General features: G+C 41.4%; 3 protein-coding genes across 4 annotated transcripts; all 3 read right to left on the bottom strand.

Moving 5' to 3' along the window:
* Positions 1–101: 101 nt before the first annotated feature.
* On the bottom strand, positions 102–4,368 carry gstt1b (glutathione S-transferase theta 1b). Of its 2 annotated transcripts, XM_067424510.1 has the most exons (6): positions 3,745–4,368; positions 3,307–3,394; positions 1,376–1,526; positions 980–1,156; positions 623–831; positions 102–360 (listed from the first exon to the last, which is right to left on the bottom strand). In XM_067424510.1, exons 1-5 carry the CDS (start codon positions 3,854–3,856, stop codon positions 631–633), a joined length of 729 nt encoding a protein of 242 aa, XP_067280611.1. In that variant the 5' UTR covers positions 3,857–4,368; the 3' UTR covers positions 102–360; positions 623–630. The 2 variants fall into 2 exon arrangements, with proteins under 2 accessions (XP_067280611.1, XP_067280610.1); XM_067424509.1 differs by having other exon boundaries at positions 102–831.
* Positions 4,369–4,520: 152 nt separating this feature from the next.
* On the bottom strand, positions 4,521–12,979 carry ddt (D-dopachrome tautomerase). Its single transcript, XM_067424512.1, has 3 exons — positions 12,797–12,979; positions 12,492–12,667; positions 4,521–5,190 (listed from the first exon to the last, which is right to left on the bottom strand). The coding sequence occupies exons 1-3, from the start codon at positions 12,902–12,904 to the stop codon at positions 5,118–5,120; spliced, it is 357 nt and encodes a 118-aa protein (XP_067280613.1). The 5' UTR covers positions 12,905–12,979; the 3' UTR covers positions 4,521–5,117.
* A 515-nt stretch (positions 12,980–13,494) lies between these two features.
* chchd10 (coiled-coil-helix-coiled-coil-helix domain containing 10) lies at positions 13,495–19,393 on the bottom strand. The gene is made up of 4 exons (XM_067424511.1): positions 19,161–19,393; positions 18,342–18,570; positions 16,671–16,812; positions 13,495–13,719 (listed from the first exon to the last, which is right to left on the bottom strand). Exons 1-4 carry the CDS (start codon positions 19,202–19,204, stop codon positions 13,700–13,702), a joined length of 435 nt encoding a protein of 144 aa, XP_067280612.1. The 5' UTR covers positions 19,205–19,393; the 3' UTR covers positions 13,495–13,699.
* Between the last annotated feature and the right edge of the window lie 2,621 nt (positions 19,394–22,014).

Genomic DNA, 22,014 nt, shown 5'->3' with positions numbered 1-22,014 from the left:
AGAGAGAGAGAGAGAGAGAGAGAGAGAGAGAGAGAGAGAGAGAGAGAAATAATATTTTTAAAATGTTTTTACTTTTGTAGAGATGAAGGTAAACACAGCAGTCAGGTGACGAGAGATACATTTATTGACAATATTGGGAATATTTATAGGGAAAAAGGCTAAAGAAATGTTCCCTTTTTTCTCCACAAGAAATCAACAAAAAGTATCCTGCAGGAAACCACATAATATCAAATTACATTCCATAACACACACAGGGAGGAAACATTCCTCCCAGCTCTTTCCCGTGGGTGTCGAGTGATTTTCTGGAACACAGCTGGAAACATGCTATTTCACAGTTTACTTCTTTTTATGAGGTAAAGTCTGCACAGAGATCATCACATTCATTTACTGAAAAATGACAATTGCTTATATAATTTTTTTTATTATATACAAAAAAAGCTAACTGATTTCATTTTCAGTGGTTAAACAAAATGGAACGTATAAGTAGCTTATTGATAAATACTGATAAATATTCAGAATTACTGATCATTAAGAATTATTGATAACATTATAAAGTAAGCATATGTTTTGTATAATGATACATTTTCATGAATAACTCTGTGTTTTAACCAACAATGCCTACCAATTTGTTTATGAGAGGAAATGTTTCAAAATTTTGGGTTTTAAGTGCTCCATGTTTTTGAAATCAGTGGGGTTTACGGTCTCCTTGATAGAGAAGATTCTCTGGTGGGCCTCATCAAACAACTCAGCCCCAATTTCTTCCCTGACTCTGTCCTTCCACGCCTTGAGCTTTGGTCTGTTCTCAAACACATCCATACCAGCACCTAAAGGCTGAAACAGACCATCAGAAATATTGTGTCAGAATCAGATATTATTCCCCCTAAATTCTCAGGTTATCATTTTGCTTCATCCTGATGAATGACTTAATTGAATTGAATGAATCATGAATTTAAATGAATCGAATGAATTGAATGCATACCTGCATGATTTCGACAATAGCAACCAGGTCAGCCATTGAGATCTGATCACCGACAATGAACGGTCTGTCTTGAAGGAACTTCTCCTCAAAAAATTTCAGTGATAGATCAAGACTCTCTATAGCATTGTCAATCTTTTCTTTAGGGACCTCAACTCCCAGAGCTTTTGGGATCAAAAGCTATACAGCAATACAAGAAAACAATTGAATTCCATTAACAAATTACATAATTACACAAAAAAGTTGGCAGTTAGCAGAGTAGCAATTCTAAAGATTAGGTTTTTCAATCCCAAAGTCATAGAGCAATTGGAGTCATCATCAACCAGGGATTTTCTGCAAACTAAGCATTGTTCTGCTCACTACAGTAACTTAGAATGAGAATAAATACACTTCACTCACATTGAACCAGACTATCTTGGATCCATGCATCCGTATGGAAGTGTGTTGCCACGATAGATATTCATTTACTCTAGCACGCTTCTGCAAGTCAGCTGGGTACCAGTGGTCCGGAGTGTGGAACTTCTCAGCCAGGTACATCATAATGGCAATACTAAGGGATCATGAACAAGTTAATTTACTCAATGAACAGTTTCACAAGAGGCAAACAACAGGTGTAAAAAAGGGCAAATTCTTATTCTCTTACCCCTCCATGGCATGACTAGTGAATATTGGTGAGTTAGAAAGATTCTGAGGGGAAACCTTTAAATATTTCTATCCTGCTTCCGTTACAAATCTGTGGGGACCAATCACAAACTGGCTTATCCACCTGGCGCGCTATTGGTGGGTTTAACTAGACTGGTGGGTAAACCCAGCCCGTTCGGCCGGCGATTTGATTTCGCCCTGCAGTTGTACGTCACCCGGATTGTTGGTCTGATTGGTTGAAGGACCATTCAACTGCGTACAGTGTCATTTGAACTATGCCCTTCCATGAAATCAGGCCATAATGTAGCTCCGCCCCTTTTCAGTGCTGTGTTCCTGTTATACTTAAAGCCGCACTTGGCTACTTTTGCTCTCGGGGTCCCCCTACAGTTTGGAAAAAATAATGTCCTCAACTACTGTCGTAAGATCTGTCATCCTACAACAGGGGATGCCATCGCGCGTGCATTTGTTGACATGACAACCCTGATAGCCCTGAACTAGTGATGCGTCGGTCGTCTCATAACCCACGGACCCCGTATGTCTATTTAATGGTCGCGGGTGCGCGGCGGGTTGTAAAAATATATACAGTGGTGCGGTGCGGGCCAAATAACTTCATAAAAGTGGCGCCGCGGGTCGGTGCAGCACCTATGTGCAGCACTAACAGTTCCCCTGAACACTGCAAGAGGAGTTTGGAGTTCTTCTGGCGTCGCGTGTGAAATGTCTTCATCCCAGGTAACGTTACAGTCAGTGGCATGTTTCAGCATGTCATATGAATAATTTCATGCCATGGGTTTTATTTTTTTCAAACGCCAAATAATCACGATGCTCACGTTTACAAGCCAGCGTCATTATAGTAGTCTATTGGTTACCGTTTTACAGAATCTATATGATACTTCAGTTCAATGTTTGAGTGGTAGCTCACCGTAACAAGCAGGACAGAATCGGTCGGGCACGCCTCCTTCAACTCACGCCGACGAGCAAACGCTGGTCACATGTTGATCCTCGTTCTGCCTTTAATCCCATCACTTTTTCGTTTCCTCTTATTGCTTTCTCTTCAACAAAACCTTTTCTTTCTTATTTGTCTCTGCTGCTTCGGACAGGACTATATTATCCGACGAACAAAGTTGGGCTCGCACGTCCGAATTTAAGGAAGTGTGGGTGTTGGTGGAAGTGACGTATATGCCGTAAAGCAGTCGAATTTTGTAGTTCTTTTTGTTCTCGGGTTACTACCCGAAACCCGAAGTTTAAAAGTACGATTAAAAACGATACAGACCCCATCAGGCTATGACAGACGTGTCATTCAACCTATTGTAAGTCGATTTATCATCACAAGAGTCTTAAAAAATATATTATGAAGGTTGAAAAGTTACCTAGTGCTGCTTTAAAAGATTTTACATGAATGAAGAGACAAATCTAGTTTTCTTATCTTTAGAATGCATTTAAAAATTCTTAAACCATTTAGCACCTAAAACTTCTGGATTCCTGAAATTTTTATTGTATTCGCTCTTCTTTTAAATTACAGAAACTTTGAGTTCCTATAGATTGAAAAAAATATATGAAAAAATAAATAGGGCAATGGGGGTCCTTGAAGTCGAAAATGTTGAGAGCCACTGATTTAAAACCTTTTATCACTATTAGATCTTAAAATAAATTGAAAGCAAGAAATTACTTGCATTCCATAGACCACATACCTTTCAGCCAAGCAAAAGTCTCCATCTTTGATTGCTGGTAATTTTCTTAGCAGGTTGATTTTCCCAAACTCTTCCCCATATTGATAACCTAAGGGACAATGACGTTTGGGTAAAATACTCATGTTATAATATTAATGTGTTTATTTATTTAATAGGCTACAATACAAATGTTCAAAGATATGCAAGAACTACATAATTGTCTGCCAAATTAGCTCGACTATAACCACTAGCGTGCCTCTAGAACTGCATGTAGTCTCTAAACCACAACTTTCTCCACACAATAGAAATGTGACGAAATGGGGAAACGATACATTTCAATATAAAATCAAGAACTTACAATATAGTTTACACGCTTTTTCTGTCTATAAATAAGTTGAACGCAGCAAAATCAAAGTAAAGAAAAAACAAATTCCACAGTTTTATAAAACGATATCATACCGTCAAACAGCGCAATCTTCTTGTGGTCAAACTGGATGTTGTTTTTTTGGGCAAAGATGTAAACAGAGCGACATGGCTGCGAAAACAGATCCAAATAGATTTCCAAAGACATTTTTTAAACGACTTAACTTCTACTCTGAAGCACTCCACTCCAAAACTTCATTAAAGTGACTGCACTGCTGCACAATAACCTACCTATTGCCAACTCACTGTACTAAGTTACACCACACCCCGCTGAACTCTGCTCCTAAACCCTTTGTTAACTGAGGAATTATGTCATAGTGGTTGAATGGAATTTAATCACAAAGCACACAAAATACCTAATCCTGGTAACATTTAAAGTTAATTAATAAATTGTCTAATGTGAGATGAGAAAAGAATAACTGATACTTTTTTCATTTCTTTTCTATCTCTGGTATCTGGCGCCATCTGTCGGAAGTCTGGGGTCTTTTGACCATGACAGCTCAGAGTAGTCAAGTATCAATGCATATTGCTTTGAGTGTTTTGTAAAACTACTCTTAAGATATCCCTACAGAAGATAATACATTATACTAATAAACTACTTTCTTGACTTTAGAAAAGTTGCTTAGAGGTAAAATTGATACACTTTACAATTGCAATTTATTAGTACTGCATGTTTATTTTTGTGACAAAAAAAGAAGAATTGTTTTACCTTTTTTCTTGAACCACGAGGTCCAAACTTAATTGGTCAAATTATCCTTGGAAGCAAATGCAACCCACATCATACCAAACCCAATGAATGAATTACACAGATGTTTTATTCAAGACCATTTTTTTAATTAGTTTTGCGTATCTTCATTTGAAATTTTGAACCAATGTTCTTGACAAACAGTCTGACTCTGTACTATGCCAAATAAAATGTGTTTGAAACTGATATCCTTAAAATAAATGTGTAAATCAAAACTTATTCTAAACTGACTACATTGGTTTTGGATATTTTCCATGGCTTTCCATTTTCCAAGCTCACTATTGGATGATTCTTGATTCTTATATGGTCTGATTTAACCAGTAGATTGATTGATGTGGCACTTTCTCTGCTTGACGAACAGTTCTAATGAAATACATTATTCTAATAACTTCCAACTTCTTAAAACTAAAAATAGACACCCATCCCATCATGACGTGCTACCAAAATGCTAAATGCATTTTATATTTAACACATTAGTAAACTGATTATTTTCTAATCACATGAATTAGTTACTTTCTTAAGAAAGTCTGGAGATTTTAATGCAAAATATTATTAATCCCATAAGAACACAACTTCCTTATAATCCAGCAGCAATGCATGTCCAGCTAGCAGAATCCCAAACAGGAATCACATATGGAGAATTTACTTTTAAAGAAGAAATGTATTATAAGAAGCTCATCACTGTTCCTTTCTTCCCAATCTGTCCCGGCTCCAGAGGGTAGAACAATATTAAAATACTGAAACAGAACACAAAAGAGAAAGACAATCAGATTCAGGACATTACATTTTATAACACAAAGTATGGTTTGAACAAAGGTTGCTTTGAAAGGCAAGTTGAAACTTGTAGCCATTTTGAGGCAATACCTGTCGAAAAATTAGCCTTTGGTGATTCTCAATCAGCTCTCTAGTTCAGTAGTCAAGGCACTGATCAATTGCAAACCCCTACCAGTGCACTGAAACATTTGCTCCCTAAAAAATCCAACAATTCACCATGAAAACCAGGGAGCATCGATGCTCACTTGGGCTGGGCTGTGTTCGAAATCGCATACTCTCCAGCAGTAAGTACTTATTTTGAATAAGTAATTACTTCACACCTACTAAAAAAGATATGTTCTATATAGCATGAATGTGTGCAGTATTTAATCCATATGCATTACATTTGTCATGCTGTCATTATCATGTGACCTGTCAATGTCAGTGTGGCAAGGGGGGCGTGGTTCAGCGAGGTCTGCAGCGGGAGAGAGGGCCACGGGACGAGCGGTAAGTGAGTGGGTTGGACGCGGATTAATAACACCTGTCTCTTGTTCTAGTAATGAGCGCGGAGACGGGATAAAACACCAGCGGAACCGGAGACCGAGGAGAGAGAGAGTCGGACTGTTGATGCACAGAGACCCTGAGTATACCGGAAGCCGGAAGTGCGTGACCCGGAAGTGATACAGAGACTGAGCGATATATGAGAAAAGAGACACACGAGGAAGTGTGCACGTTTGTGTTTGAGTGAATAATAAATAAGCATCAACAGTCCTGCCGACCCCCGTGTCCTCTTCCTTCCTTACCTCATCGAACTCGTTACACTGGTGCCGAAACCCGGGAAGGAAGCAGGACAGAGCCGCCGCCATGACAACGCCCTCCGCCTCGCCATTTGCGGAGATCATCACCTCCCTCGCGGTCCTCCACCAGGAACATCACAAGGCATTGCTGGACCTTCGGACCGAGCAGGAGCGCCGCTTCGAGGCCATTGTCCAAGGCCAGCAAGAGGACCGCGAGCAGTTCCGGAGCTGGATGGACCGGGAGGTTCGCGCCGAGGCCGCTGGGCGGGCCAGCGCACCGGTGCACGTGCCCCTACAAAAGATGGGGCCGGAGGACGACCCCGAGGCCTTCGTGGACCTCTTCCAAAAAGCCGCGGAGGCCTGCGGGTGGCCCCGGGCACAGTGGCCGGTGCGCCTCATTCCACTGCTATCCGGCGAAGCCCAGGCGGCCGCGCAACATCTACCGGTTGCGAACCTCCTGGACTACGATGATCTGAAGCGGGCTATTCTTCAGCGGGTCGGCCGGACCCCAGAACAACACCGCCAGCGTTTCCGCTCCCTGGAGTGGGGCGAGTCCGGTCGACCCTTCGCCTTGGCCCAACAGCTCCGGGACGAGTGCCGCAGATGGCTGCTGGCCGGCGGCAGCGACGTGGACCATGTCGTCGATCTGGTGGTGCCTGGAGCAGTTCATCACTCGGCTCCCCAGGAAGACCGCCGAGTGGGTCCAGTGCCACCGGCCCACGTCGCTGGAGACGGCCATCAATTTGGCGGAGGACCACCTGGTGGCGTGCCCGGGGGTCGGCGCACCCCCACTAACTTCTCCCTCTCTCTCTCCCCCTTCTCTCTCTCTCTCTCGACCTGTCCCTCTCCCCAGGTCCCGCCCTCCAGGCCCTCCTCGCGTTTCCCCCAGAGGCCGGGGTGGGATGGGCCCTGGACCGTCTGGGAGTTCGCGGGTCCCGCCCAGGGGGGCGGGGCCGCTGGGGACGGGTAGTGACTATGGATCCGGTTCCGCCCCCTATCCGCGCTCAGCCTCCAACCCACTCCCCGCCGCCGGGGCGGCGGGTAGGCCTGGGCTGGCCTGCTGGCGGTGCGGTGATCCGGATCATTTTGTGGACCGATGTCCGATGATGGACATCGGAACAATGATCCGGATCCCGGACGTCCAGCGGACCACCCCCGATCAAGCAGGAGAGTACCAAATTCCTGTAAGTATCAAGGGGGGTACATATCAGGCCTTGGTGGATTCAGGATGTAACCAAACCTCGATCCATCAAAGCCTGATTCAGCCTGGGGCGTTGGATACAAGCCGCGTGGTTAAGGTGCGGTGTGTGCACGGGGATGTGGTGGAATATCCGGTTGTCCCAGTCACGATACAGTTTAGGGGGAAAAAGCATAGTGTTGAGGTGGCGGTTAGTCCCCACCTCCGGTGGGGGAAACCCGCTTGGGGAAACAAGGCTAGGAACGGGGCGGTGCGAGTGCAGGTTGGCGAGGCTGATACGGGGCCCTTGGGAACAGCTTCAGAGGAACCGAGCGGGGTTGAGAGACTGATTCTCTCGGACCGCGATGACTTCCCTCTGGAGCAGTCTCAAGACGAGACGCTAAAACATGCGTTTCAACAGGTCCGCACCATCGACGGTCAGCCCCTTCAACCCGCATTGCCCGTCACGTATCCTTATTTTGCCATAATTAAGGATAGGTTGTATCGAGTGACCCAAGACGCTCAGTCAAAAATGGATACAACCCAATTGTTAGTACCAAAGAGCCGCCGGGAAATGCTTTTCCAGGCGGCTCATTCGAACCCGATGGCGGGCCACCTGGGACAGGCGGCCACGCTGAATCGTTTAATGACCCGATTCTTTTGGCCAGGCATTTATGACAATGTGCGCAGGTGGTGCGCGTCTTGTCCTGAATGTCAGTTGGTGAACCCACTGGCCGCCCCAAAAGCGCCATTGCGCCCTCTACCATTAATGCAGGTCCCCTTCGAGAGAATTGCGATGGACCTCATCGGGCCATTAGAACGATCCGCACGCGGGCATCGTTTTGCGCTAGTTATCGTGGACTACGCAACACGATACCCGGAAGCAGTGGCTCTCCGCAACATCTCGGCGAAGAGTGTTGCGGACGCACTGTTTCGTTTAATCTCCCGGGTGGGGATTCCGAAAGAAATCCTCACTGATCAAGGCACGGCGTTTATGTCACGCACGTTAAGCGAATTGTACGGATTACTGGGCATTAAATCCATTCGAACCAGCGTCTATCACCCACAAACAGACGGCTTGGTCGAACGATTTAATCGCACTCTTAAATCCATGATCCGTAAATTCGTACAAGAAGACGCCAAAAATTGGGATCGGTGGTTAGAACCCCTCTTATTTGCTGTGCGCGAGGTCCCGCAAGCCTCCACGGGGTTTTCCCCCTTCGAGCTTCTCTACGGGCGTCAGCCACGGGGGGTGCTGGACGTCCTACGAGAAACTTGGGAGGAGGGGCCTTCGTTGGCCAAAAACGAAATTCAGTACGTCATGGACTTGCGAACAAAACTCCACACATTGGGGCGGCTATCTAGGGAGAATTTGTTGCAAGCCCAGGACCGCCAGAGCCGGTCATATAACAGGGGTACTAAACTGCGCAAATTCACACCGGGAGAGAAGGTGCTCGTTCTACTCCCAACCTCGAGCTCAAAATTAATGTCGAAGTGGCAGGGGCCGTTTGAGGTCGCACGGCAGATAGGAGAGCTCGATTATGAAGTGATACGATCCGATAGGAACGGGGCACGTCAAATATACCACCTCAATCTGCTGAAAAAATGGAATGAGGTGGAATCGGTGTTGTTGGCAACGGTGATCGGGGGAGAGGATGATCTCGGGCCAGAGGCGAGCATTAAAGCGCAATCAGTCGCGCTGGCCCCTGGGGGAGATCACCTCTCACCGTTACAACTCGCTGATTTATCGAAATTGCAGGCGGAGTTCGCCGACGTGTTCTCGCCCCTACCGGGACGTACCGACTTGATTCAGCACCATATCGAGACCGAGCCGGGCGTGGTAGTTCGCAGCCGGCCGTATCGCTTGCCTGAACACAAGAAAAAAGTAGTTCAGGACGAATTAGGCGCAATGCTCGACATGGGAGTAATCGAGGAGTCCAACAGTGACTGGGCGAGCCCGATAGTTTTGGTCCCCAAAACGGACGGCTCGGTCAGGTTCTGTGTGGACTACCGCAAGGTGAACGCTGTGTCGAAGTTCGACGCGTATCCAATGCCACGGGTTGACGAATTGCTTGATCGGTTAGGCTCGGCTCGATTTTATTCGACACTGGACTTAACAAAGGGCTATTGGCAGATCCCCTTGTCTCCATTGTCCAAAGAAAAAAACAGCTTTCACCACGCCGTTCGGATTACACCAATTCGTCACGCTTCCTTTCGGCTTGTTCGGGGCACCCGCAACCTTCCAGCGACTCATGGATAGGATTTTGCATCCCCATGCTGCATATGCTGCGGCGTACCTAGATGACATAGTGATTTATAGTCACGACTGGCAGCGGCATATGCAGCATGTGAGGGCGGTCCTAAGGTCGCTGAGGAGAGCGGGGCTCACGGCCAATCCGAAGAAGTGTGCGATTGGGCGGGTGGAAGTAAGGTATCTGGGCTTCCACTTGGGTCATGGACAGGTGCGTCCTCAAATTGATAAGACTGCCGCAATTGCAACCTGTCCGAGGCCCAAGACCAAAAAGGAGGTAAGACAGTTCTTGGGGCTGGCGGGATATTATAGACGGTTTATACCAAATTATTCGGACCTCACCAGCCCTTTGACTGATCTTACTAAAAAGGGGCTACCAGATACGGTCCAGTGGACGGAGCCGTGTCAACAGGCTTTTACCCAAGTAAAGGCTGCCCTATGTGGCGGGCCGCTGTTACACTCCCCTGACTTTTCTCTCCCTTTCTTGTTGCAGACTGACGCGTCGGACAGGGGGCTGGGCGCAGTCCTGGCCCAGGAGGTGGAGGGGGGAGAGCGGCCGGTGCTGTACATTAGCCGCAAGCTCTCCAAGAGAGAAGCTAAGTACAGCACCATAGAAAAGGAGTGTTTGGCCATCAGATGGGCCGTTCTCACCCTCCGCTACTACCTCCTGGGGCGGGAGTTCACTCTCTGTTCGGACCACGCTCCTCTCCAATGGCTCCACCGCATGAAGGATACCAACGCGCGGATCACCCGTTGGTATCTGGCTCTTCAGCCGTTTAAGTTCAAGGTGGTCCACAGGCCGGGTGCTCAGATGGCTGTGGCCGATTTCCTCTCCAGAAATGGGGGGGGGGGGGGCTGCAGGCCGGACGGCTCCCCGGCCTGAGTCGGGCGGTGGGGGTATGTGGCAAGGGGGGCGTGGTTCAGCGAGGTCTGCAGCGGGAGAGAGGGCCACGGGACGAGCGGTAAGTGAGTGGGTTGGACGCGGATTAATAACACCTGTCTCTTGTTCTAGTAATGAGCGCGGAGACGGGATAAAACACCAGCGGAACCGGAGACCGAGGAGAGAGAGAGTCGGACTGTTGATGCACAGAGACCCTGAGTATACCGGAAGCCGGAAGTGCGTGACCCGGAAGTGATACAGAGACTGAGCGATATATGAGAAAAGAGACACACGAGGAAGTGTGCACGTTTGTGTTTGAGTGAATAATAAATAAGCATCAACAGTCCTGCCGACCCCCGTGTCCTCTTCCTTCCTTACCTCATCGAACTCGTTACAGTCAGTTATGTTGATTTACTGCCATTCATAAATCCTCTCCCATGACCTCGGGATAGTAAGATGTTCATCGTGTGCAAACTTCAGAATCGCGCCGGAAGTAGTAGGTCATCCGGGTACTTTTTATATGCACTGTGAATTTGGACATACTTCTTAAGTCATACTGTTTTTTGGCCTACTATATAGTAGAGAAGTTGTGATTTCCATTAATGTTTCCATTGCGGAAATTCTGAAAAAATTCATTTGCGTGAAAGAACATGAAATTCATTGCATGAAAGAACGTGAGCCAATTCAACACACATAATGATGTGATAGATGTTTACAAAACTACAAATGATTATTTAATTATATTTCAGCATAAACATACATTGCTATGCAGATAATGAACAATCTAGCTAACATTTCTAATTTATGGCTGAAATGTTGCACGTATATGTAACAAGCAAATTATTTATCATATTGTACTATATATATATATATATATATATATATATATATATATATATATATATATATAAAACGTTCAAAAATCAGAAAGATATCAGTTATGCTGTTGGTCATTAAAAAAAAAACCGAACAAAAAAAAAAAACAGTGATGTCATCATCAGTGTCCCAATGGCTGTATCCAAAATTGTTATATAGTAGATGAAAAACTGTATGTGACAAAACGAGGTATGTCTGAATGCACAGTACTCATACAAGAGTCGGCAAAAAGTATCCTATTCTTCCAGTTATTAGAATTAGAACCCATTGGCTTGCAGTATACAAGCAACGGTTGGAGTTAAAAATCTTCATTTGTGTTCTACTGAATTGGGGGCAAGCAAATAAACATACAATTTTCATTGTGGTTCACTGGTGGTTTAGTTTCATATACTTTTCAACATTTCTTTTGTTTATTCAAAAATATAAATCTCATCATAATATTATTTAATGCAGTTGTAATTTTTCGGTGTAAATTATTTAATTTGATTGGTAACAGCCCTATAGTGTTTTATTTTAATTGAATGTATAGATCAAATTAAAGAATGTCATTTGAAACCTGAAGCATATTCTATATTTAATAAGATTAGGGGGGAAATGCCATTAAGGTAAAAATATCACAAATATGCAGATTTTGATTGAACACTGGTGAGAATATTGCTTCAGAATAAGTTATATTTACAACAAACATACACACACACACCTAACTTTTTTCCGGAGAAGCACATTTTTACCTCAGACAAGTGAATGACACACGAACATGTTTAATGATGAGCCCTACATACTCAATAGAGTTAGCGATTTCAGACACAGCCAATGTGAGCTTAGACTGCAAACAAAAAAAAAGAAAAGAAAAAAGAAGTGAGCCAGTGTCCCTTACCAGTGCCCCGAATACTTGCACACAATGTAGGCTACTGCTTTACAACCTAGGGAACTGAATGATACGGACCCCATGATTTGCTACATTTACTTGTCAATAGCAGATGGGATTTGAATTAAGGGGGAGGGACAATATTATTTCAGAGAGCATTTTATTGGACAAAAAAAATAAATAAATTATTAATTTATAATTATAATGTAATATACACACGCACATTAATTTAGTCATTCAATAATATTTTCGTCTGTGTTTCACAATGACAGTAACTATGTAACGTATATGTTTATTGTTGTTGTTTTTTTTAATATAAATATTAAGCTACATGATATTAGTAGAGAGTAACGTTAACTAAAGATCGCCAGTACATTAAGGTCAAGACTCAAAGTGTTCAGATAAAGCCCGTGCTTTTATTCATTTAAAGTTTTACCGGTCATCGCTCAACCCAAACTCTCCTTTCAGGAACTCGAAGATTTTGGCGCTGTGTTCCTTATTCTTCTCCGCAGTATCAGTGACTCCAATGGCAGACACGGACATCAACACGCACGGGGAGCAGGACCCCGCGATCATCATCGGCAGGTCAGTCTTTACCACCAGATTCATCCTCTGGAGACATGGCGGCGGAAGTCATGATATGATCAAGGTCAAAATTATATTAATAACAGAAACATCTCCTTTGTCCAGAGACAACAGTCTTTTTTTTTTTTTTTGCAAAGTTAATTCCGTAATACTTACGTCTTCGGGTTTCCCCAAAGCTGCAGCCAATGTAGAACATAGTCTTTTCAGAAAGTCTTCTGGAAATTTGCTTTTAGGTAAGTTGGTTTCTAAATCTATGAACGGCATTATTTCACAAGTTACTGCTGACAACTAATGTGAGAGAACAACCCGTTACTGCCCTTCTTCCTTGTGATACACCGCTCTCTCTGATTGGCTGAATGACAGAGACGCCTGTTCACCGAGCTCTATGATTGGTCAGCGTGCCGAATTCCTTTCACGCCTCTTGTGTGGATGATTTAGGTTAACAGTTTGAAACAAAGATTGTTTTCAAAATTATTGTTAATGAAATTTAAAATAGTGTTTCTACGCTGCACACCGAACCCAATGCTCTGTTTCTTCCTGTTTGTCTAAAGTAAAAAATGTTGTCAGTATATTTTCTTCACTTCAGATAAGCGCAGTGAGATTGTGCAATCAAGTCTTGCTGTGCAAAATTTAGTTTTGAAAGTGTCACATCACTAGTTATAAGGCTTTTATTTTGTAAGTCTATTAAATCATTGTCTGACAAACAAATAATTATCAAACGGTAGACACCGTTCCATGTGCTGTGTATAACTGTGTAATGTGCTAAAAAGTTACACTTCAGAGCAGCATGATGACATATTATTTGTACAGTATGACATGTGCCAAGCTTAAATAATAAATCAAAGAAAACAAGATAAATAGCAGCTCTTTAATTGTACAACATCCTTTACATGATCACGCATTCAAAAGTATGAGTATGTATTTCACAACTATCAACAAAAGTAATTCACATTAACTACTGGAAATTTCAAGGACCAATAGATATTATTTCAATAGATATTATTTTCGATAGATATTTGTCTATCGGCTATTTAGTGTTTAGATCTTCCACGTTCTCCATCACACCAGGGACGCTACACCTAAAGGGACAACATATCAGAAAGTCATACCAAGGACACAAGTTTTTATTTGTCATATAACATAAATGCAAGTGTATCTTTCACCTAATTCTTGAGTAATTCTTACAACATTTTCGGTCACATTAACTCTTTCCCCACCAAAAACGGAATTTTCCGGAATTTGTGATTTGTGATAAAACTGAATTTTCCGGGTTTTCACAGTCATTACACGTCTCTGTGAAATACTTGATTCTAATTGGTCAATCGCGCATTCCAGCGGTACGTTATTTCCAGATAACACCCGCTCATACGGGTACTACGAGTTATCTTGACCGGTACTACCTCTATGCTTAACGCTGGCGCCATCTTTTGGCTTTAACAGCCGTGGGTTACAATGGAAGACATCAAGGCAGGTTTCCTTTATAACGTTTTTAATATAGATCTTTTTCTTACACAAACGCATCGATTTTTGCATTTTTTATGGACTTCAAACACAACTACAACAACTGCTGGGATTAACGTTAGCCTGGACTTTTTAAATATAACTCCGATTGTATTGGTCTGAGAGAAGAATGTCATATACACCTATGATAACTTGAGGGTGAGTAAATCATAGGCTTGGTTTCATTTTTGGGTGAACTAACCCTTTCAGCATTCATTTTCAACATTTAGCAAGGGCATATGGCAAATCTTCAGCAATAGATAAAGGCTTAAAGCAGGTTGGAACTGTTTTCCCTCGCGGAAGCTTTGTGTAAGAGCTAATAAAATATTTAATCTCCAGACAATATTTTGTGTTTAATAATTATTTATTTGAGACTAGTAGCCGTGTAATAAGCGGGATAATGTACACCCAGCCGTTTTTTATTGCAGAATAAACCCCTTCAGAGTGATGCAAGCTGAGTGACTGTGATTACGCCCTGCTGAGTGGCAAAAAGACTGAGAGGCACACTGGTTTACAGCGTGAATGCAGCGGAAACACACAAAACCAGGCCCGCCGCCAGAGGGGGAGTAGGGAGAGGCTTGTCAACGGACCCCATGGACGTCGCTGTTCTGAGCTTGAGACGGACTTGATAATAGCATGTCATTTTCTCGCTCAAACCACAGCCAACCTGCTACCGCTTCTGCTTTAAGAGGGAAACTCGGCCCATAACTGCTTGTCTAGGATCTGTAATCCTCCGTAAGAATTCGTAATAATAGCATATTATTAGCGAAAAGGAGCTACCAAATGATCCAGTGTGTTTCTTTTTGCACTCGTCAAATTATTACATTTCCAAGGTGTTTTCGCCTCGGTGAGTAATTTAGCCAATCAAAGACATGTTTGTAGATTTTTACAACGGAATTGGCCAATCACAGGTGTTAAACAATCCACTCGAAATCAGGCTCATAAAAATGTTAAGAAAACACGATTCCTGGCTGCATGTCATTATCCATGGATCACTGAATCTGTGGTAAGTTGTAAGGAACACTATATCGAGCCCAAACTTTAGTTTAAATTGATAATCGTTTGCTCAACTCGCATTTTCCTCAATTAACTCCAGTCACGCAGCAGCTCTTCTGCCACTCAGCCCCAGCTGAGGGGGCGTGTTCTAGTGGGAAAGTGACGTCGATGCATTCCCTCTATACAGACAGAAGCCATCTTGGAAAGAAGTCTCGACGAGTCGAGCATCGAACGCTGTGCTAAGTGATGAACTATGACTTGGAATCTCATATGGTCCGTTGTTTCCAGATGAAACGATTACCGGTTTCACGATAAACCACAATAAAATGTACTGACAGTTAGTAATATTGTTTAAAATTTAATTATCATTAAAACCGTCAATGATTATCACAATTTTGAAACTCGCGGTAAATCCTATCTAGTCTGATCCAGGCCTGTGCAGCACGTGACGCAACGCTGTTTTCTGAATGAAAAGGAATGACAGAAGGCAGTGACAGCACCGGGAGATTTTCTAGCCTTCTAAAAGGACAAAATCTGAGGTGTGGCCATATTTTGGCTTTTATAAAAGTCCTGAGGGAAAATGAATCAAAGATGCTCTGGTCACCGTTTCATCCCTAGAAAGCACTGAACGCAACAGAGAAAATGAATAAATAAAAATAAAAATGTCCATGTAATTAGATTTCACAAACTTAATTCCTATCCACCAGCTCACTAAGCACAGCGTACGTGGTGCGACTTTTTCGAGACTTTTTTCCAAGATGGCTTCTGTCTGTAAACGCGTAATGTACTGTCTTTATAAAGTATCTTCTTAGTAAACTGTTTCTACACATACAGTTCTCAATGATCCGGTTTGCATATAGGGACATTATGTTACCGTGATAGTGTGAGGCTATTTTAAGCCTTGTTAGTGGTATTGACTAGCGATTTCATTTTACTTACCCTTTGCCCCATATACAAGTGTTATAAACTAATCTGTTTTTAGAGATAAAACTCTTTACATTCAATTTTCATGAAAACGCATCCCAAAGAACGATCTACTCGGTAACCATGTGTTAATTACCCCTAGGTTAATTTCTCACCAGAGTTGTCCTTTAAACCTCATATCAATTAAAACTGCCTAATGTTACTGAATGAAATGTGGACCCAGGATGAGCTACAGGACTGTGTAAACATTAGGACTGTTGATGGACTCGATCTCCTTCACCTGGCTAGATTTTCTCAGCTTTCTGTTCAAAATGTAGTTTTTTTATGAAATGCACCCATATTCAAATGTTGATTAAAAAAAAGGTATGCATGAAGCTAGAATAAAACAGGAAGAGGGTCAGCTATCTCTTTTACATTGCATGCTCAGATATTCATAAAACTAAATATTCTATGGGCTATTAATCTTTTGTGGAAATGGTCAAAAACCATGGTGGTGGCTGGCAACTTAAAAACAAAAAAACAAAAAAAACGCTGGCAGGGAAAGAGTTAAGCACTTTGGGAAAAAAAAATATCTGTGAAATTTATTTGTGTTGTCTGATGAGAGGCTTACCATGTGAGAGCTTGCACTGCTTAAGAGCTTCATTGAAGCCTTCGCACAAGCTCAGATCAGCCTGAGTCGTGGCGCAGTCCAGGAACTGCCTCACCTCAAAGAGACATGGGCCAGACTGAGAGGGTGGAAGTCGTGAAGGCTCCTGAAAACATTAATGAAACAGATAGAAATACAAGATGAGGATATGTAACCACTCAGTTTGTTACATATCCTTCATGAAGATAAAAATGTACAGTCCTATCACTATCACATATAAATGCCATAGAGCTACAAGACAAGAGTTTATTAATGTTGATAGTGACATTTTAAAGAAAACTGCACCCCTGAAAATTTGAATCTCCACGAGAAAAAAAAATCTTTTTTTGGGGGGAGCTTGATATATGTGGGCATTATTAACTGTTGTTGATGAGTGCAACAGTCAGGTTGTGGAAGTAAAAACCCCATTACTTTTCTCTATAAGGAAATATTTTTTTTTAACAATAACTTATAAACTATTAAAGATAGAACTAATGTGAGTTACAGGATAGTTAATAGATGGAATATGCTTTTGTTGATCCCATCAATTTGCATTATTTCAACTTTTTTAAATAGTTGTGTTTAACAATTCCTGGTGAAAAACTAAATTATCCTCAATTCATAAGTCCCATAAAGCACTGTGAAAACACTCCATAACTACTTAAATATTTCTATGCATAATTTGCAATAAATGTAAAATGGACAATGGACAGTCATCATCTCTAGATCAAGTTTTATATATCTTTGGGTTTTAATTTGTCATTTGCAATGCTCAATAGGCTTGTAATTCTTTATTTTCAAAGCATTTAAAGGCCCGCTCATGCCAAGAATGATAACTGTAAAGATAATTATCTTAGTGTCCACACCAGCGGATGGTATGATTCTGTTTATTCTACACATGTGCTGCTTTAAATGCTCAGCATTCATTTCAACATGTAGCCTATGGTAAAAACAAATATTCAGCAATAGATAAAGGCTTGAAGCAGTTTGGAACTGTTTTTTTTCACAGAAGCTTTGCATAAGAGATTTAAACTCAAGACAATATTTTGTGTCTAATTTATTTGTGACAAGTAGCCGTGTAATAAGTGGGATAATGTACATCCAGCCGGCTGTTATCGCAGAATAAACCCCTTCAGAGCAACACAATATTCACAATATTATTCTGCGATAACAACCGGATGGATGTATATTCTCCCTTACATGAATTATGATTGGCTTTACTGTTTTTATCGTTCAACAACTGGATAAAATCATTCTAAAAAGTGATTCTAACTATATATTTTCTCCGTGTGTTATCGTTATAGCTGTGGTGTGAACTCTGCTATTCTTTAATATTGAGAATTTTTTTTTTAATTATATCCTTGTGATCTTTAGTTATCGTCCTTGGTGTGAACGGACCAAGTCTTACAACGTTGTGTTTTTGTAAATACTTTTTTTTCAAAATAAAGTTTATAATGTGTTAACTCTGGTTGTTTTGGTTCATGGCTTAGGCTCTTTTTAAAAATCCCTAAAAATGGGAAAAATATTTCCAGAACCAAGGTGGGGAAAAATACTTCCAGAACCAAGGTGGGGAAAAATACTTTTAGAACCAAGGTGGCTGAAAAAGTGGGCAGGTGCAATTCCACTCAAAGAAATATGACATTTGTCAGGCATCACCTGATATGTAGGTGCTGGTTTGGGTGCCTCCGAGCTGCTGCTGCCTCCACTGAAAGCACCTGTGATGGCACTTCCCATTACGTGTCCTACAGCCGAGCCGACTGCCACTCCAGCAGCTGTGGTGGCCATTTGGGCCATGAGACCTGGCTGCTTGGGCTGGACCGCTGCAGGTGCCACTGCCATCTGAGGAGGTGGTGCGGGGGCTGGAGCATAGGATGGGGCAGGAGCACTGAGAAGCAAACAAGGTGAATTACGTTATAGATTCTACATAGCCACGTATAAAACCGCATATGCAATCCCATAAAAGTTGAATATATATTGGCATAATCCTTGTAAAAGATATGTATAGAATAAAGGATATTAAAAATATATATTTTACATGAACCTGAATTAGTATCACGTGATGAAGACATGCCTTTGAGCTTCATTTGGCAACTTAAGATGGAAAGAAGATAAAGTCTTAAACCTGCTTACATCATAGGCTATTAAATGACAGACATTATGCATAAATAAATAAATACTAAACATATAAAAAGGCTTTTCAACCCCTTGTCACTAAGAATAATGTTTTTGGTCTGACCTTTTACCTAATTCTGCTGTTGGATACACAAGGATACACAAAGGCAATATCTGAATTCCGTCATTTCTAAGCGAACAAACATTCAGTCGTGTTTTTTTTAACTCCACAGCTAATATGCAGCTAACATATCGTGTAACTTTACTCCTATTGAGTCAAATGTATCTTGCTGCGAGCTAACGAAGGTTTACAGCGTGTAACTTAAGTAACAAAACTATCAGCCAAGTGTTGAGATAACTTACCTCGCTGGTGCTGCTGAAGGACGACTGCGGCTTCCTCTTGCCATTTCAAAAGTAGATCGTATCTGCAGTCAATGCCCACTTATTATTATTATAACGTCTTGCACAAAGCGCGGGGATTGTTAAATCCACTCTATGCACACACAAGACAGACAGACAACTGAATGACAGCCGATAGGCGCACGTGCGTTTGACCTTGTGTGGTAACTATCATTCATTCGCGCATGCGTGTGTCGGTGTTCTAGAAATTTGTAGAAAAGCGCCTGGATTAATTCGTTTTTGTTTTTTGTTTTTTTGACGTAAATGTTTCATGTATAGCAGTTCCATTGATCCTAAATTGATTCCCAAAATGTAAAAAACTACCTACGCAAAAATTGTTGCTTCTGTCTCGTGTGATATTTAGACTATGTTAGTTGCAGGCTGAGAGTCTGGTTCATCTTGTCAGACGCTTTCCCACTAGATGGCACTAAAATATCAGCATTGAAACCATCTCTGTGAACGAACTGGTGTCATAATAGGATAACCAGCTTGGCACAGCGAGGGGAAATGTAGAAATAAAAAAAAGAGGTGGTTTAAATGTATTTATTGTAGCATGCTTTATTGAGATTCTTTATTTGTTTATTGTTGCACGGTCTTATTTCTCTGGTGGGAAGAATACTTTGTCTTTAACCCTTCTTTTGCTGTTTTTTGTTTGTTCTTATGTTTAAAAATGTGATGTGATGTGATGTGATGTTTCTGATAGGCCTATATTTTAAAATAAATTTGTATATGCCTATGAGCATTCAACAAATTTAAGTTCAGACAAATCTTGTAATCGGTGTGATAGTTCTGTCAATATTTACCTCACATAATTTCATTCTTTCTTGTGAATGCCAAGATCTGATTTTCCGACACATGAGTAAATTGTGAGTAAATTAAGGCCACATTTTGAGGAGAACAGTCACTTTAAATGTATTATTTACACTATAATCTTTCATAGGCCTATAGTCTTAAATTAATATGTGAAGAAATTGTAAAGTTTAGGCAAAATAGAAGAGTGTAATTTGACAGACAAAAATAAATAAATAATAATAATAATAAAAACCCTTTAGTCAAATCCAAGGACATAAACATGTTGATAAAAAAATCACAAATAATGTCCAAGATTGCATTGTGGTTACAGCTGGCCTGATAATTTCTGCTTGTGTGACATGGGGGAGCTCAAATTTACTTAAATTGGCATGATTCACACTCTAATCTCAGATCACAGGAGGTGATTCAGCATCAGCATATTAGGCTTTGTAAGGTTCTGCCTTATTTCAACCTGATAGGTGGTCTGTTGTGTCTATACAACTTTATATGAGATTGAACTTTAAGAACCATAGGGCTCAAAAATACTTTGTCCATATCCGTTATGAGGTCGTGTGCATCAGAGTTTCACAAGCGTCTCTGGTGATTTACGAAATTATTAATAAAGTATAAAAAACAACTAAAGCATATGATTCCAGAGCTGGAAAATTACCTGATATAGTGATTTATTTGTGTCAGCATTTAAAATGCTCTGTAAAAATGGTGCAATAATTTTCAATGTAATGTTTTGTAATGCAGTAATGCAGTGGCCCAAACCAAAAAAGGGGCACTAAGGGGGTTGAGTATCATCTTAATATAGAGAATGAATAACAAACCTTTTACAATCATACTGTAATACAATTGTTAGGCTTTAGTGCTAATTCAATATGTTGTTGTTAATATGCTTCCAAAAAGACATTATTTACTTAATAATAGTTTCTGTATTTTAAAAATATTTTTATATTAACATTTTATTATTTCCTGAACAATAATTCATTACTTTATTCATAAAATAAAATAATATGTAAGTAAAGTTAACAAAATTTAAATATTTTTTACATGCCTGAATTACTTTTTTTTAAGTCTGTTTAGTTACAGCCTTCTTCAAAAATATCTTCTTTTCGGGTCAAACATGAAATAAACTATCAATGTGCTAACATTTGCATCTTGCATCACAGTGCTAAACAACAAGTTGCACTAAAGCCAGCTTGTGTTTTATAACCTCCAGTCTTTCTCCACCAAGCTCTTTCTTGTGGTCACAGGCACATGGGATGGAGGGCTCAGGGTGAGGAGGGGTAGAGGGTATGATTCATTTCCACGGGGCTTTCTTTCATGTTTCCACTGAGTGACGTTTAATAGAGCCTCAGGGGTCTAGTTGAAGCTGCTTCCATGGTGGAGAGTTAGAGGAGTCTGGCTTGCATTTTATCAGACTGAGGGGGCCCTGCACCCAGAGAAAGGCTGACAACAACACAAAAGAAGCTGTTTTTGAACCTCTTGGTCTTCATGATAAAAACCTTAGCGTTATTGTTCTTAATTAACATAGAATTTCACAAATAGACACGTAATTAACAGCTGCATGCTGGTATCGAGCCTATGGACCCCTGTAGTTCAAATTGAATAACATGGCACACCAACCCGATCACACATACTGATCAAATATTTTCCTTAAAGGCTCTGTAATTTGAATGTGTAAAGCAGATAAGTTATTTGCTGACATGCATAACATACCAGTACAGCAAAAATAGAACCGAGTCTTTTGTTAATTTGTTCATTAGAGGCTTGTGAATGCCATTCTTACCCCAAAGGTTCATGATCCTGGTGGGATGTGAGGGTTCCAGCGTTGTAATTTCTTTACAGGATTCCTTATTATTGAAAAGAACCATGGGGTATAGAGGAAGAAAGGGGAGGCTTCAGGTAGTTTTGGCTGTATGATCTTTTTCCACTGTTAACACCGTCTAAGCGTCATTAGTGATACCCACTGAATCTTAAAGAGTTGCACTCACAAAATATACAAATACAATACATTTGG

The sequence above is a fragment of the Pseudorasbora parva genome, chromosome 18, assembly GCF_024679245.1.
Source record: "Pseudorasbora parva isolate DD20220531a chromosome 18, ASM2467924v1, whole genome shotgun sequence".
Taxonomy (NCBI): Eukaryota; Metazoa; Chordata; class Actinopteri; order Cypriniformes; family Gobionidae; genus Pseudorasbora; species Pseudorasbora parva.
The sequence above is the reverse complement of the archived record's forward strand: the minus strand, read 5'-3'. Positions and strand labels throughout refer to the sequence as shown.